The sequence below is a fragment of the Falco rusticolus genome, chromosome 6, assembly GCF_015220075.1.
Source record: "Falco rusticolus isolate bFalRus1 chromosome 6, bFalRus1.pri, whole genome shotgun sequence".
NCBI lineage: Eukaryota > Metazoa > Chordata > Aves > Falconiformes > Falconidae > Falco > Falco rusticolus.
The window spans coordinates 15879238-15897290 of NC_051192.1; the positions used below are offsets into that span (position 1 = coordinate 15879238).

The following is an 18053-nucleotide window of genomic DNA, read 5'->3' on the forward strand; positions in this document are numbered from 1 at the left end:
TAAATGAGTTCAGATACAGGCACCAAAACCATAAACATTTCTGCCTGGAGCATCTTAGGAAAAGATGCGTGTTTCTGTTTTTCCTTCCTCTCTTCAAAATAAAATCAGAGGAGGAATTTGCTGCCGTAGCCAGCTGTAATCCTCCTTCCCTCACCAAGCCTGATCCTTCCCCAGTCAGCTGTGCTCACGAACATGTTAGGCAAAGCATGGTCGATGTCTAAACGATCCCTGCACTCCTCATTCAGCAGCTTCGGGGACATGTGTGCAGAACAGCAGTGCCTGGTGCTAATGGTAAAAAGAAAGGGACAGCAACATCCTTGAGGGTCACAAACTTTTTGATAACTAAAAGACCATTCTCCTTATCAAGGAAGCACGATGTGAAACTCGCTGCTGGAAAGAAATAGCAGATTCCTGAAAAAGAAACAAGCTATGAGAAATTATCTTGGGCTCTGCTTATAGTTCCCCCTCAATGCCTGGATCCTGCGGACGCTTACCTACTATTTATTTCAAGGGGATTCCTCATGTGCAGACTATGGTCTGTGAGCATTTCCTGGAATGAGCTCTCACTCCGCACATCGCCAAGGAAAGCAATGAAATTACATAAATGTCAAGCTCTGTTCGGTGGGAACAGCCAAGTGAGACAGGATCTGTGCAAAACCCCCTACTTTTAGACACCAGTTTACCATTTTCTTTCCCTTTTACTTGCTTTTTCATATTTTTTTTGTGTTTTTTTTCTTTTTTTGGTTTAGTTTGTTGTGTTGGGTTTTTTGGGTTTTTTTTGTTGTTGTTGTTGCTTTATCAGTGTCAGTATTTTGCTATCAGCATGTGCTAGGGGCAAAGGGAGAGAGCGAGGCAACTGCGTTCAGAAGCAGAAGTGGAAACACTGCACACGGAGATGTTCAGCATTGTCCTGGGGTGCGAGGAGGATGCACCCTGCGGCAGGCAGCCAGCCCACGAAGGCTGACAGATCTCATTGTCTGCTCTCCCGGAAACATCCCATCTCTCCCTGCTGATATTTCTCTTGTCTACAAATGGGGTTTGCTGATGTTTTGTGATTTCCCAGGACTTTCCTTTGCCCTGCCTGCCTTGCAAACTGGGTTTGCTGGGTTTCCTGCGCACACACACGTGCACATGGACACACACGCATCGTTGCTTGTCTCCTTCCAAATGGCCTTATCTGCCAGTCACAATTTCTGCAGCCTGCAATTTCGATCACTTTTAAATGAAACCCATGCTGGCCTTAGTAATCATAATGTCATTTACAATTTACCACAAAACACGTTTATTCAGTTAGTAGCACATTGGAGAAAGAGAACTCCATATGAACTCGTCACTGAAGCCCTAATCTGATTATTTCCTCATGAAAATCCAAGCAGGGGTGCTTGTAAGAGGGGTCTGAGAGGAGAAGGAAAAAGTGAGTCCTGGCCACAGCTGACTCTCATAATCAATGAGAATAGATAAGTGACACGGTGTGTCAGGGCCAGCAGCTAATCTGCCCCGGGGCTTTCCTCTAAAAAAGGCCAGAGTGGACAGGACTTAATAAATACTGAGTGACCACTGAATATTGAGCTGACATGTGCTATTTACATTGGCAATGAACAGTAACAGTGATAAATTCCAGAAGCATCCCCCCGCAATGGGTGAAATTAGATTAAACAGGTCCTATTTGTGTGTGCGTGCGTGCGTGCGTGTGTGTGCATTTGCACATACACGTGTGTGAGAGGGGGGAAAAAAGGGAGGGACAGGGAGAAAGACACACTTGGCATACATGAGTCAACCGAGGACCCTACCAATGGGTGGGAAAGAAGGAGAAGATGTTCATATCTGTAGCGATGTGTGCACAGGTGAGGCTGAACGTCACACCAGGAGCTGCGTGCACCCCAGCAGAAGAAGAGGGCACATGGGCGGTAGGTACATGCACGGGCACATGCTCTGTGTATGTCCTACTCAGCGCAAGAAAGGGAGAGAAATAACACGTGGGGACTGTGTGTTCACCCTCTGCAGCTATTTCCTCAGTGTCAGAGAGCAGACTTTGCTTTTTGCAGGTTCCCCTATCATCAAGTGAAGTTTATTATTTAATTATATACATGCACGCACACACACACATAGACACACAAACATATATATGAGATTTTAGCACTCAGGTTGCTTCTAGGGCTCCTAACAAATATTAACTTTGTGTCAATATTTGTCCTTCCTGTCGTGAAATGAGGATTTTCCACCTCATTTCACATTTGAAAAGAAAAATGCGCCGAGGGGGTCCTCTTTGCTTAGGAAAAAAACCACCACCAACAACAACATCTCATATCTTTTATTTAGAAAAATGGAGCAGGAGGGAAGGAGGGAAGAGTATTTTTAAAATAGATGTTTTGACTTAAAGGCACACAGAGTCCTTTGCAAGTCTCCTGCCTTTTCCCTAGTTCCCCAACGCCAAATAAATAAAATAAAATAAAATAAATTTTACATTTAAAATTGAATGAAATATATCAACATTAATGATTTTCCCCTTCAGGTTAACACCACCATTTCTTTCAATAATTTTTACCTATTTCATGATAGATTTCACAATTCATGGTACAAGGAAAAATATAGTCTTTTTTTGACAAAAACAAAAGGCAATGACAGTTTTTTATCAAAATAAAATAAATCTCCCACAATTTTCTTTCCATCCAACTGGATTTGCCAGTCAGTTATTTCTAATTTAACTACAATTATAATTACAAAAATATAAAAGCGTGTAGAGGAGGAAGGGGGAGGGGAGATGAATGGGACATTGTTTAGAAATTGCAATTCATTGGCCTTGGGCTGGCCAGCACATATCTTTGCTGAGGGGAAAATATTCATCAGCATTAACTGTTCCTTTTGACCTGCTGACATTCAAATGTGAAATAAATAAATAAATAAAAATTAAAAATAGGGGCCCAGCAACAGGAGCTCAGAAATCTAGCAAAGGTAAATTATTCTGAGGTCAGTCGTTTTTTCTATACAGAAGGTTTTCTATGTTTCTTGAGTTCAGATGCTCCCCATAAATAATTTCAGCCCCGCTTCTCCTCATCCCTGGCACAGGGTCCTCATGCCTGCACACTCATCCTTCGAAAGCAATGACTCTACAGACACTAATCTTGCAAATCTTTCAGTGGGTAAGTGAAAACAAGCCCATCAACTTTAGCGGATAATGAAACAAGGCATTCCCCATCGTTTTTAGAAATCCCACCAACTGCAAACTAAGGCTATCAGTTGGGTTTAGCAGTGTTCCCAGAGAGGATTAACACACAGATATGCAATGTCAAGTAACTTATTTGTGGTGGGTTTCTCACAAGATGTGTGTTGGGAACACACGCATAGGAATGCATGGTGGCACATGTGCTTACTCATGTACTTCCGTACATATGTACGTGTGTGAGATACACACACAAAAATATATACTGAGAGCAGGGACTGTGTACATAAAAATGGAATGACTGCTTTAGGCTGTTAAGTCTTTCTGTTAAAGAAAATTATTTTAGAAGGAAATGAGTCTCATAACATCACACTGTGTGGGGTTTTTGCTCTCCTGTTTATCGTTCCTCCATAAAAACTTTGAACCCCCTGGCCAATTTCAGTCACATTTGTGGATTCAAAGACACTATGTTCCTACAAGTTTTGTAAAAGTAGGTGCCCAAGGAGAGAAAAGACTGTTATTAGTGTGTCCACTGAAGTAAAGTCTGTAGTATAAGCTCATTCCTATTATGCATCACGGGATCTGCATTGGCCCTTCCCTTTCACATACAAATCTGGAGAAAAACAGACATAGTCATGAAAAATTTGTTCTTGCATTTCTTGTTTGCATGCATTGATACGGCCACACACATTGTTAGTATTTATTCGCTGTGAAATCAAATATTATTCACATCTTTCAAATGGTTATATATTTTTATGTTAGCACTAACCCATCAGAGCTCCCCTATGCCTAAGAGGTAAGGCACATATGTTACAGATGATAGTATATCTTTCAACATTACGAACAAAAATGTTGAGGTTTTCCAGTTCCCAGTCTATAGTAACAACTCATTCTTGACCTTAAAGCATAAGTGCACAAGTACAGTCTTAACAAGGGAGACCAGAAACCCACTGAGGCCAGGATGCTCTCCAACAGTGATCAAAAAGAGTCATCTAGAAAGAGTATGGGAACAAAGCACAAACCCATATATATTGCAATATTCACCCAAAATGTTCTTCAAGTTTTCAGTGATTTAGAGGTCAGGAATGTCTTGAGTCACAGAGATCATCTGTGGTCTTTGAGAGAAAATAGCAAACCTGTCTCACAAAGCTGCAAAAAGCCAGGGAGGAGAATAACCTAGCCAGGGGGAAGTATCTTGAGCCCTCTCAAAGGAGGTAGGTCAGTAAATCTGAAGCGCCCTTTAGTGTGATGTCCCAGCCCAAGCCTTGTGTTATGCTTGAATTAAGGGATGTTACTTATGGTGCCACAGAACTTCTCAGATGCCCTGCAAGGTGACCACATCTGGAAATACCTTGACTGTCTCTGCCCAGAAGACTAGGCTGGAACCAAGTTGCTATGGCACTGCATGCATCAAAACTAATAAAATAATCAGTGCCAAGGCCAGTTCCTTGTCCTTGAGGGCAGCTGGCATGGCATACCCATAGTATTAAAGTCATTGACCCTCCAAAAGGTGGTGGCCACCTCCAAACTGCCCTTTCAGACTGGCTCCTGGCTTGTGTTAATTTCTGGAAGTGGCCAGAAACTGTCTTGAATGCTGCTGGGTTGCTTGGGATCAAACTGGGTTTGGAGTAGTTGATGTAGCAGGAGTAACTGGGAAGCTCCAGTGTCCCCACCTCAGTGCTGCTTGACTCCACTGAGGTAGACATCAGGCCCGTTCCTGCTTTTGTCAGCACTGGTCCAGAGCAATTTGTCCATCATTTTGTTAATCTTAATCAGAAAGACGCAATTCGGGAGGATTTTTGTCTGCATCATCATTAGGGAACTTCAGTCATTTTGACCATCCTGACAATACAAAGTTCCTTATAAAGCTTATTTTGGGAGTAACTCCAATATGGTGACAAAAGAAGCATTACTCAACATGATACTGTGCATGGAGACAAAACGGATTAAACAGCATAATTGATCTATGGTTCATAATTCTGTGAATTTTCAGAGAGTCAGCAGAAGTGCAGTAAATTAAGCACCCTTAAACTGTAACCCTGATTGAAGGAGAACGCAGGAGTCATTACCTTAAACCCTACTGTAATGCAATCAAAAGTGTGGCATGGGGCTGTGGTGACCAGGACAGGACCAACCCTCATAGGACAACATGGGAGAGATACTTCGGGTCAACGTAGCCTTCCTGACAGCTACCAATACACAGCTAAGGGGTGGGAAAAATGGCTTTTTGTACTGCAGCTTGCAAAATAAGATGCAGGACCCTGACTGGAGCTTCCAGATGCTCTCATGAAACAGATAATACCAAGTATTCCCACAAACCTCTTGAAGTCATTAACCATCATTCAAAGAACCAATAGCTGAGTGTGAGAGGGACCCTGTCTCCCAGGAAACACAATTAAAAGAGAAAAATACAAAGAGAAACATCTTTGGGTCCAAATTATATCACCTTTGAAAAAAAGTGCTGTTCTGCAAGTACCAATTTGTTTCTCATGTCACTGCTAAAGCCTTTCCCATTATGTTTCTCCTTAAGGATAATCCTGGTTTCATTTAGGTGTATTTAAAGCCCAGAAGGATTTTTCTCTCCTCCTGACAGGCAATCCTGTTGACTAAAGCTTTAGCCAAACTGATACCCAGGGATCAGCATCCAGGCGAGGGGCAGTGGACAGCAGAGCCTTTGCCAACGCAATTCCAGCCACCATCTCTCTGGCCAAGGAATGATAAAACTACCACCGCCACCTGAAAGAAGAACAGCAATTTCATCGAATGCCAGACCTAAAAATGAATGTGGCCGTGCCATGCACTGCTCTGAGCTGTGGATATAATGAGTTTTGAATGGGAAGTCCCGGACACAATAAATCTGTGCCATATGTGACCATTTCCTGTGTCAGTTCCTTTCTCATAACCAGTGGAGGTTTCACCCTCCCCCTCACTTTCCCTTTCATGACCCCACACCAGGGCTCTGAAATCTTTCAGGGTTGCTTATGAGCCCCAGGCCTTTCCACAGCGGTTGCATAAATAAATGAGTTTGACAGCAAACATCATAACGGTTAGCAGTAATTTGTGCTCCACACAAGTGCTTGTGCTGCTCACTGGAGAAATGGGAGAGGAAAGAGCTTGTTTTGTTAGCACAAACAAAAGTATGTTCTCTGACAAGTGATGAAAGAATTAGTCAAATAAACTTGAACTCTATTAAGACCATCGTTGCCAGGTTTTGTTATGGACGGGAAGGTTCTCAGCTTCTCTTTCCTTCCTTGGCCTGCAGTCACTGCAAAGACAAATCATCCTTTTCTTCTGCAAAAATAAAGTAAGGGGATAAAATGAACTGCCTCAAAATAAAATTTGCAGGGAACTCCACTTTACTATTATTATTATCATTTCTTCCCAATGAGAACAGTTCTTTGGTCCTGGGAACAGACTCATAAAGAGACCAAACAATTTTCCATTAAAAGTGGACCAGAAGGAAAATGCCAAATACCTGCAGATTTTGGAAGTAGTTGTGTTAGAATTAAGCTTAAAAATGAGACTTTAAAGCTTAATGAGACGTTAAGCTTAAAAAGAAGACATAAGTGAAGGAAAGGGCAGAACAAAGTTCAGGATTCGCCATAAAATATTTTCCCCTTTTTTTTTTTGTTAATTAACAAATCAAAAAATTTGACTAAATAGCAAAATTCTAGTATGTTTTCAGCTTTACTGGAGAACTTATAAAATTTTTGGACCATGTAAAATTTTTCTGTAAAGCTGTATTACTGAAAAGCCTTTTTTCCATCAGATATGCCATTTAAACAAACATATTTCAAATATCCCAAGTTCAGCCCAGAAAGACTGCAAACATTTCAATTAGTATATTAAAGGGTATTATTAGTTTATAGAAGCTTCATAAAAATTATTAGGAAAGAAGGTTGTTATCCCATGTTCAATGCAGAGAGAACTAAATAAGGTATCTTAACCAGGGACATTTAAATTAGAAATTAGAAAAACATCTTTCCACTAAAAAAGAAAAAAGTGAATAGCAAGGCTTTTAAACCAACTGAATAGGAACCTGGTGGATCTAAGACAACTGAAGAAGTTTTTTAGCAGGTTATATTAATTTATTTTGGGAGTGTTCTAATTATAGGTATCACTTTGGAGCAAATGGATGGGTGAAGCGGCTTCTTGAGCTCTCTGCCCATCCTGCCCAATGCCTCCAGTATCATTTTTATCAGCAGCCTTGCCTTCATTTTCATTCTTCCTTTCTTTCTTTGCCCAAGTAAGTTATAAAAACTGTTAAAATCTTATTTGTGCCTGCCTTGGTTGAAGGTACAGTCGTAGAGCCTGTGCTCATGACAGAAAGGTTCGCAAGCACAAGAGTCCCTGTGACATTATTAGGGTGATTTTCAGCAATATTAGTCCTGTATGGGCTATGGAGTTGAATCTTAAAGCAGAAGGATTCTATTACAGGTACAGACAGCTATATTATACCATGACATATTTATGACAATGAACAGTAATGGGAGGTAAGTATTTTAAGCCTTAGAAGACAAAATTAATCTGAAAGCATAGCGCAGAATCTGAACACCTATGAAAACATATTGAAGAGCTAAAATTTGAGATACAAAGGCTAGAGTCATTATCTGAGCACATAGAATGGCATTCATCACATTAATTTTAGCTGCCTAAATGTTAAGCATCTAGTCTAAGCTAATTGTCTAGTCTAAGCTGTTCATCTAGACAATAATCATTAGAGAGAGAGGAGAGAGACTTTTAGAGGGTCATTCATTCCGGCTTTCCTTTGGATGGATTGTATTACTTCTGGAGGTATCTGTCTCTACTGGCTATGTGGGAAACCTAGACAGCCTTGGTCTGAAGGCCTGAATTTGGACAGCTGAAGTTAGGTGAAATGAGCTCAACTCTTAATGATGTAGCTAGCGAGGCTTGCGGGACACCTAGGGTAATAGGTGTTCTGAAATACGTGGGAAATGATAGCTCTGTACATCCCTCTAAAGCAACCATCTTCTCCAGTTATGAACAAGAGAAAAGACAGAAAGAAGAGAGATTAAGCCACTGCCACGTTAATCTAGAAAATAAGTAAGAAAGTTCCTCTACTCCTGGCAGATCTAAGCAGGCTGCCAACAAATTTTTGAGAAAGGCCCTGAAAAAGATTAAACTCTGCATTTGGCTTTGATAGCTACGATGGTGAAGCCGCTGGATCCAGATGCTTCCACCTGTGCCTGGTGCAGTCACACTGCAGCCCATGCTCTGAGCAGTACAGCTCATGTAGGAAACAGAGAGGGCACTGGGCAAAACACCTTGGAAAGCACAGAAACAGAGAACTTCTCACACGAGACATCTAAGCAAATGTAAAGAGAGCCTAAGAAACTAACCCCTAACCTCTGGAACCAACACAGCTGCTGGGATAGAAGGAGGCTGATTTCAAACACCACTTACAAGAAAATCAAAAGTGACTGTAAGCATAGTCCAAAAATGCAATGCCTATGCCAAATCTTAGGGAAAAATAGGCCAGAAGAGATCTCCTGGTGGCATTCATTTCATCCCTTTGCTCAGAGCAAGGCTAAATACAAAGTCAGATCAGGTTTCTGAGGGCTTTATCATAAATCATAGTATGTCTACATTTTAGGGGTTTATATGTTTACTAGGGTAAAACTCCCAAATTAGAGTAAGTCTGAAGAAGCTGCTAGAGTTGAAAATTATTTGAAGATCTGTGACCTTAGTGACACTTTCATACATAACTTTACACACTTGCAAGGTTGTTTGAAGAAGCTTTGAGGCTTACTTTTATAAATAGTTGTTACACTCATTTGTGCTTGTTTCAGGTAGTCCAAAGCCTATTCCTTGTCCTATCAAAGTCTTCTGGACAGCTCCAACAGGGAAAGAGGAGATTTGGAGCTGGAGCATCTCTTATACTTTACCAGACAGTGTTCTTCATCTTCATATAAACCTGAATAAACTTGGAGTCACAGTGATCCAGGTTGTATGGAATGGTGCTCATGGAGACAAAAAAACCCCCCTACATTGGTGGACCACTGCAAACACCCACCCAGTCCTGACTGTCCTGCTCTAACTAGTAGGCATTACTCCCTTTGCATTTTATTCCAGACTTACTAGTGAGCCGTTTGAAATTTCAGACAGCCCTTGGAGTTATTTTGGCCAGGGAGTATATTTAAAACTCATTGTGCCTAATGTTGTCTTTCTACAATTGAGAAGTAATCAGGAAAGACGTGAAAATAAATAGACAAGTGAGAGGCAAAATGAAATATGAAGTGGCTAGAAAGGAGTCTGCTCTCTAATGTATTTTTTCAGCTTATTATTGTAAAAGCCCAGAGCAAAAGAATAGCTTTGAAGAGTCTTTTGTTAATAGTGGAAAGGTTGTCTTTTTATTTTTCTTAACTTTTTATTTATTAACCATGCTGCACAGGGTACTGCCATAAATGATGGCTGGGTTTCAGGTTACGGGGACTTTAGTCTGAAAACATCCCAGCCCGCAACGGGAAACAGAAAAGAGAAGTAACAGCCCATCATACAGTGCTTGAAGGGACTAAAACCGAAGGCCATTTGTTCTCTGCTTTTCCCTGTAATTTCTGGTGGTTGAGCTTGCAAAGGTTTGGGTGCCTCTGCTTGGATGGTTACAACACATCCCCAGCAGCCCACTTCCTCAGGTGGTCTATTTGATAACAGCTTGATGCTTAGGCCAGTATAAAACAGCTGATGTTTTAACCTTATCTGAGAATAAAATTATAAAGCTTCATTCCTACATGAGGCAATCCTCCAAACTGCTGGGGAAAAAAAAAATTGTTATTGAGGGTGCTTACCTTATGCTCAAGCCCTAAAACATGACAGAAAATAGCATTATTTGAGAATTTCAGTTTTAGGGTACTATGTATTTATTTATCATTGCCCTGAATATGTGGTTAAGCATACAAATATTCAACTGCTACAAAATTTCATTGAAAGCTATCATGTGGGAATACACTAGCCGTGCACAGGAAACCAGGCAGATGCATCAAGCAGATTTGTTTCTTTGAGATTTTTTAGTGTTTTAGCACCAGGGAAAAAAGTGCACTGAAAACAGAGTTAAGACAGGCAGAACAGTATAGGATTCCCAAAGGCTGCTTAACTCGGGCATCCTGCGGTATTTAAAGGATGCCCTTCACGCATAATAGTCTATATTATCTAACTTTTATGAAAAGAATTGCCAGTATGGACAACTTTGGGTCTCTGGTTTTTTTGGTATAACTCCAGCATTGCCAGACAGATACATAAGATGAGCACAAACATGATTTTTACTTGTTTATTCCATGGCATCAAAAAGATCAGAATATATTTCATGGCATCAAAAATATCAGAATATATTTCATTTTCTAGGCATACCAATTGAAAAGCTGGAGCTGGCAGGGTCTCAGCAGGAACCCGCATGGGCCTTTCTGCTGGTTTGGGCCATCACAGAGCATCTATCAGCTCCCAGATTGCGGAAAGGTTCGTTCCACTGTCAGAGCACACTAAGTACTGAGTGAGTGCTAAGTACTAAGACTAAACCCGCAAGTAGAAAATCGGTCCAGTTCTAAATTTGTGCTGCCTTGTCAAGACATCTGGGTTATAACCACTTTCCATAAAAGCCACTGGAATTCTGTTTATGTATAATTTCCCTAGGGAAGAGCCTTCAGCAGAGATCTCACTTTCCAACACGAATCCTGCCCCAAAGTGTGGCACACTATGTTCAGGCACATGTTGCTGGTTGTCAAAAATGAATTCACCTTTCCTTGGACATTATGTTTCCCTGAGGTCCAAAAAGGGTTGATAATTCTGGCGGCACTGCAGTCAGTAACCTGAATACCCAACCGGAAGGATGTGCTGTGTAAAGGATCCCTGTGCTGCCAAGGACATCCAGGGGAGGAGGGAAACTTGACTTTTTTTTTCTTTCTTTTGCTCTCTGCGGCTCACGTGGAATGGGAGCCCAGACACAGAGGCCTCAGAAGAAGAGATCTGAATTTAATAAAGCTGTCTGGAGTGGGAGGGAGACAAAGAAAAGAAGATTATGGAGATAAGAGAGGCAGAGATAGGAAGAGAGGAAAAGAAAGAACATCATTACAACTGACTGGTGATGGCTGTGCCCTTTCATACTCAAGTGGGCAGAAGTGAAATATTTGTTTGAGAGGTGGGACGGCAGTTTGTTATGAAAAGATTACAAAATAAAAAAGAATAGTTTATGGTTAGAACATATACTTCCATGCCACTATAATGAGGATAGACAAAAGGCAAGGAAAGGCAAGCATGATGGCAAGGCACTGCAAGGCAATTCATATAACTGCTTGATTTCATTGCAATTTTGGGAGGTATTGGGGTGACCCTTTATACTCAGTGCAGCTACACCTACAGTATGCAGGCAGAACTAGACCCCTGCTTAGGAAAATAACTCCTTTCCAGGTAACAGTAAAATCCACAGATCAGCAAAATGGGAGGGTCTGTTTGCTTCACCACTTCAGCCAACATTCTCCCATTTCTGCTTGGAGGATAGAAGTTAGTTGAGGGGCAGTAGGGAGGGGGATGTTCAGCTAATCACCACCAACATTGGCAGCCCTCTCCACCGAGGTACCACACTGATTTCTTTTTAGAGAGCAACTGTACCGTCAAAGCTCCAGTCTAGGGATGTGGGGTTTTTTTTCTTTTCCATAAGATTTTGTTTGTTAGAAAAAAACCAAAAAGACACCAGAGGGAAAATAAATGCAGATACATTTTTAATGCATACATTTCTTTTTCAGAACATGGTGGGCACTTCAGTGTTGGGTGCTGGAACTGCAAGGGGGAATTTATCTAATCAGTCCTCTGTCCCCCCACTCCATTGACATAATGTGGTCCTGCCGATTAAAGCACTGGAATCATAGCTCTGCATTTTCCTTCTTTTTCATACTAAAATTATTGATGTGCTTTGTACAACGTGTAATTGCCATTATTGTATATGTGCCTAGAGCATGTGCAGATCTGAAATTGAAATAAATAACCAAACAAAAATCGTATGATAGGAAGTCTCTGATAGTATGGTGGGGGTTGGTGCCATGGCATCACAAGCTGAAAATAGGATTTTATACTGCTGTGACTGGTTTTGATAGAGTGAGATTTGATAAGACTAGAAGAAAGGCTGCTGTGATCCTCTAGTCCGTCCTCCTCTTTTATATAGCACAGACCCTCAGCAAACACCCAAATCAAAGTCCCTCTTTTAGCATCCTGGGTCTGAGCCTCACCATCCAGAGACTTCACTGGAGCCGTCCTGATTTACATCACTAGGATCTTGCCCAGGATCATGCATTCTCTTTTACTCCCTCTATTTCTCTCTCTCTCATACACACGCACTAGATTTGTTCTTTACATTTAATTTATGCAAGTGAGGCACAGAATACATTTCAGTAACGCCAATTAGATACGCACTAATTTATTCTCTGTGAAATAGCAGTAAGTAATTAATCAGAATTTTGATCACAACTCAGTTGGCAATTCTAATTGCACTTGCCATTTCCACAGCAAATACAGAATCATTATCTTTTTTGCCTAGTCCTCTCTTCCTAATCATCCAGGGTGCTAGAAGCAAAACATTTCTAAGAACTAGATATTGTCTCTATCAACCAGCAGCCTTAATACCTTTGGACTGAGGGTTAGTGGGTTCAGTCCATGGCTGTGTTTTATTTCAAGCTTCATCATAATTTTAAAGTGAATAGCTAGTGGCAGGCTGGCTGGTTGCCTGGGGGAGGGGGGATTCTGCCTCATAAAATTATGAGAAAGGATAAAAGCTAGCAGCTCACTCCATTAAAAACCTTCTGGGAGAGCACTAAAGATGTCTGACCTTTGTGCAAGCATCCAGCAGGCATCTAAGGGGCATATGGATGTTGATCAGATCTGTATCATCAAAGCCTGCACCGCATCTCTGAGGCACCACAAACCACATTGTAACTCCAGGCACTAACGGCCATCATGGTACCAAACAGTATCATCAGGGGAGACCTGCACCCCGTGTTTAACCAAAACAGCCTTTACGTGACCATTTAGTGACCATTCTGCTTATCTGTGCAAGCTGACAGTGCTGGTCTGGAGCAAGAACGGTTTAAGATTATCTGCCTGGAAAGTGTTACGGCCAGGGGTCTACAAAGATAGTGTTACCCTTTGCTATGCTCTGAAAAAGGTGACAAGGAGATACTCCTCAGATGACTTAAAGTTGAAAGAGAGTAGGAAGAGAAAGGGGGATTTACCTCTTAGGAACTGAGCCCGAGAGGTACTAAGGGTGTACCTACACCAGGTCCAGCTCTCAAACCCAGCATGGCACTTCACCTTTTCCCACTGCTGGAAGAAAGGTTTCAAGAACCTGACAGCTACAGTCTGGTTTGTTAATCAGATTCTTCACATAATTCAAGCCCAGATGGTTAATATTTTCCTAGGTAATCCTAAAGCATACACTGTAAGTTTGTGAATAAACACCGAAATAGAGATATCAATTCTGTCCACTTAATAATTAGTGAAAAGAGGTTAACAAAAAGTGTAAAGACCCTCCACTTTAACCAAGAAGTCTCTTTATAGAATATGTTGTGAACTAGATTAGTTCTGGTTCTGCCTTTACATACAATTTGAGCCAGAGTCATCAATGAAAACTACTATTTTGAAGACTGTCCAAGCATCTCCTGTACTCCCCAAATCTGTCTTCTCCCTGCCCTCACCAACAGAAATCATTGTAAGAAGAGAAAGGCATCAATCAGCAATTTCTATTCCTTCCTCAGGGTTGTGGGGTTTGGGTTTGGAGTTTTTTTTTCTTTTCTTTTTGTTTGTTAATGCTCTTGCTTTTATTCCATACCTGAGAGATCAATAAGAAGGATTTGAGGGCAACTGTAACCTTTCAGAGACCTTCTAGTTCCAGTCACGAAACCTTTCCCAAAAGAATGGGGAATCACTCTCAAAATTAGTGATGCCAATGGGGACTGAAAAGGGACAAAACATCTCAGAACCTAGCTATGAACACTGCAGCCAGAACAACATCTGAGATTTTGGATTTATTTCTTTCACAGAAGACAGAATACAAACAGAATAAATGTCTGAACTGCCAGAGACATTTCTTCATCTGGGGTTGGGGTAGGGATGGCATGTTAAACATGCTGCCCACGCTGAAAACTCCTAAAAGCTATAACCATACATTTTCCAGGCTCAACTCTACCTTCTGTGTCCCATACGACACAGACATTTTCCATCAGCCTTAAAAAGAGATACACTGAGGCTATGTCTACACTTGTGAAGGCTTATGCCTTAGCCCTGGTACTCAGTCACACATATTTTAAATTCCAAGGACAATTCTTGGCATGTTTTTTTGTTTAGGTCAACTAACACTGACTGAAACAGTGCCTAGGAGCTGCCTGAAGGTTAACGTGATTTGTGACCATCCCAGTTTGGACAAAACACATCTGGTCTGGAGGATAAGGGATTTTGATAATTATACATGTGGCCACACCAAGAGTTAGCTCCAGGACCATAAAACTGGCTCTGGTGCTTTGTAGTTTGCCAGCACAGAGGTAGTCAGAAGGTTTGAGATCTTTGCAACCACACTGTGGAGAACCATACCACTGTGCTCCCCCGCTGTTCTTGTGAGACATATCCCACTTCAAGCAGCTCAGGAACACACAAGGCACTGGTAGAGTTAAAAATGAGGTATCCACCAGAAGGATTTTCCTAACCATACTCCTATGGAGTCAGCAACTACTGTGGTGACTATCCAAATACATGAGAGAGAACGTAAAAAAATCAGAAAAGAACAAAAAAAACTGTTCAAGAAATTTAACACATAGGCTACAAAAGAGAAAGGATGCCTATTTAATTGCTTGTAATCAAGGTTGCTTAATCATCTCAGAGTGGGAAAAAAAGTGCAGCAGCTCTCGGAATCTGGGCATCTTTGAATACTGAGTAAACCCACACAGCGCAGATTTATGAAGACAGCAGATCATGTCCCACATCAGCTACAGCAGCCAAAAGAAGAAAAATAAGAGCTTTAAAACCAGAGGCAGTGGGATACAATCAGACTAGCATAAAAAACATTGAATTCAACACAGATATATAAGTAATGGATGGTCCTGAAGAGACATTCTGGCTATGTCTTCACTAGTAAATTAAATGTGCCCAGGAGTATTCCCAGACACCGAGGCCAACTGACATGGTCTGGCTCCATTCATCTATTAAACTCTCTCAGCTTTAAAACCAGGATGGATTCATCCAACAGGCTAACTGGGAATGTTCCTTGGCACACATTAACTCCCAGACTGCACCCAAAAACTGTCTGGGAGAGTGTTAATTGTCCCAGGGCAAAAGCGTGCTGGGGGCTGTTGTAAGCATTTCCGCGGAGCAGAGGATTGCATTTCCATGTCTGTGGCCTGGCATCACTTGATTTATCTTAGCGCAGGCATAGCCCCTACCCACGTTAACATCTCCCCCCGGAGAGCGCTGCTGTGATCACTGCAAAACTTAACAGAGGGCGCAGGCCACATCAGTTAGAGAGGTGTCCTGAGCCTGAGGAAATTAACAGGGAAACCTACAGCCAGTGTTAATGCCAAGCCCCTTCGAGAGAAGAATTCACCCCTACAGGCAAAGATCAAGCAGACATTGTTTGAAATATTTGGCCTTCTCTGGGCATTTTTGGAGGCTGTTGAATTTTTTCACACTTAGATCTTTCCAATTTGTGGCGTACTTGTTTCAAACAAACAATTACTGTTCACTTAGCTTTTTACAAGGCTGGAGCTGATGTTTTCTTGGACTAGAGAAGTATTTTAAGTGGAGAAAAACAATCTGAAGTGATTATTAAAACCGTGATTAGTGAGGCAGGACTCGAAGTTGTTGCTGTGTGCCTTCTGTTTGTTGCAAGCGCAGACCTTAAACTGAGTGGAAAAGAAGGAAGGGACAATCTTAGTCACCTCCTAGCTGTTATCTCCCTGCTGGAAATGAGCAGTAGATTGACAGCAGCTGAAGAGAGACAAGCCTGCCCACTGCACCTTAATTAATACAGGGAGGATGGATCTGGGACAATTGGAGTCACCACAGGAGAAAACCTGGGAATAATTTCCTGTCTCTACTCTGGGTTGATGCAGCTGAGTCCAACTCTGGTCTCCAATAGTCAGTCATAATCTTTGAGTTCAGTGAGGTTATGGCCTCATGTAACTGTGGGAAATAGTCTGATGCACGATGCCATCAAGTAAGCCCTCTCCTGAACTCATCACGCACGGGCATCCCTCTAATCAGGATGTGCTGAGAAATGGCGAGTGAAATGTGCATGCATAAAGCCTCACAGAAAAAAAGCTAGGGGTGGGAATCCTTCTTACAGACACACTGAGCAAATACAGGAGGAAGAGTGGGATGAGGTAAGACATGGCTACACCACCAGGACTCTGGTACCAGTGGTTTTTGGAGAGAACAATCTGTTGGCTGCCTCACCCACAGGTGAGAACTGTGAAAACTCTTAGGTTTTCTTTTGACCATACAGCATGGTGTGCACAGAAAGGTTTGTTCTGAGCACAGGCTCAGAGACAGACAGGGCTGATCCACAGCAGCCATGAATGCCAGGAGGAGTCAGAAACATGGGCTGGGGCTGGATGTAAATGCACCCACAGGGAGCAAGAACAAGAGGAGCATGAGGACAGCCCTCTCGACAGGACCCCAAGTGGGTCCAGTGTCATGCACAGCACTTCAGCCAACATACATCTGTGTACAAGCACACGAGGGACAGGGCAGAAGCACATTTCCCAGCCAAGGTGGAGGCAGAACTGATGAAAGAGGTAGATATTGCTGCCCAGCCTGGGAGCTGCCCTCACAAGGACCAGGCACACATCTTGGCCCTGTGTTTCACTCCCTCCATCTGTCGATGCTCCACCAGTGGCTTTTTTCCTGCTGTGGACAGAAGTCCATTGTGTGTCCACAACAGAGAAGACTGAAATTATTGTGGCCTCTCACTTGAGACTTTGCATCTTCTGTCTGCTTTGCTCCATGATGCTCATGTTAGCCTTTGGATTTTCGATGGCAAGTCACCTAGATCAGGCTCATAATCACTCTTTGCCAGGTGACTTGGGAGCAATAGGCACACCTGAAAAGTGAGTGGAGGGCTGGGCTGATCCTTCCTGGCCTGAAGACATAAGGACATGCAGGGGCATGGCAGCATCAGGCTGGGTGACTCCAGAATGTGGTGCCGTTACAAATAGCACTTTGCCTGGAGGCCCATCCAGTTGAATTAGAAAAAAAAAAGAACCATTAATTAACTTGACTTAAGAGAGGGCTGATGCAGGGCAATGTGACCTTTTCTCTATGTCACATGCCACACGGATTTTAGCCTCCCTCTGATGCTTTGTCACCGCCAGTTCTTGTTTTTTAGATCACTGGATTGCAGGGGGGTGATAGTGACCAAAGGAATAGTGGCAGCAGGAGAAAAGAAAGAGGTAGCCTCACTATTTCAGTGGTCTGTACACCAAAGACAGCAGGATGCACACTTTATTTCAGGTATTACAAACACAGGATATATTGTGTGCATGTTCAGTTAATACACACACTTAGGGTAGTTTTGGCAGTATTTTACAGGCAAACTAAAAATGGTATCAGTTTACAAAATGGGGAATAAATTTCTTTAATGCTACTCAACTTTTACGTAAGTGTGATGGCAACAGAAGGAGCTTTCTACAGTTTCCACCCATCAACTCAATGCATTGCTGCAATGGTCCAATCTATTTAAAATTCGACTTTGAATTAGCCTGCCTCCTTGATGGGAGGAAAACTGTAGTTAATGGCCTCGGTGAGGGTTGATGAGAGCAGAGACACATTGGGTGAATAAAATAAAGGCTTGAAGCAAGGTACCTCTACTCCCTTTGGCTGCTGTACATCTGGACACTCCCTGATA

The 18053-nt window shown here is 42.1% G+C and overlaps 1 protein-coding gene across 4 annotated transcripts in view; it reads right to left on the minus strand.

Moving 5' to 3' along the window:
- Window positions 1-18053, minus strand: part of PKHD1 (PKHD1 ciliary IPT domain containing fibrocystin/polyductin) — a 278509-nt gene that overhangs the window by 32462 nt on the left and 227994 nt on the right. Inside the window, exon 61 of one of the 4 annotated variants that reach the window (XM_037391753.1) lies at window positions 2297-6451. The exons of the other annotated variants lie outside the window; for them this stretch is intronic. Within the exon in view, the coding sequence (XP_037247650.1) occupies window positions 6423-6451 (29 nt within the window). The 3' untranslated portion in view covers window positions 2297-6422. Of the gene's footprint in view, window positions 1-2296; window positions 6452-18053 lie in introns of those variants that run through there. 4 annotated transcript variants of the gene reach the window in all.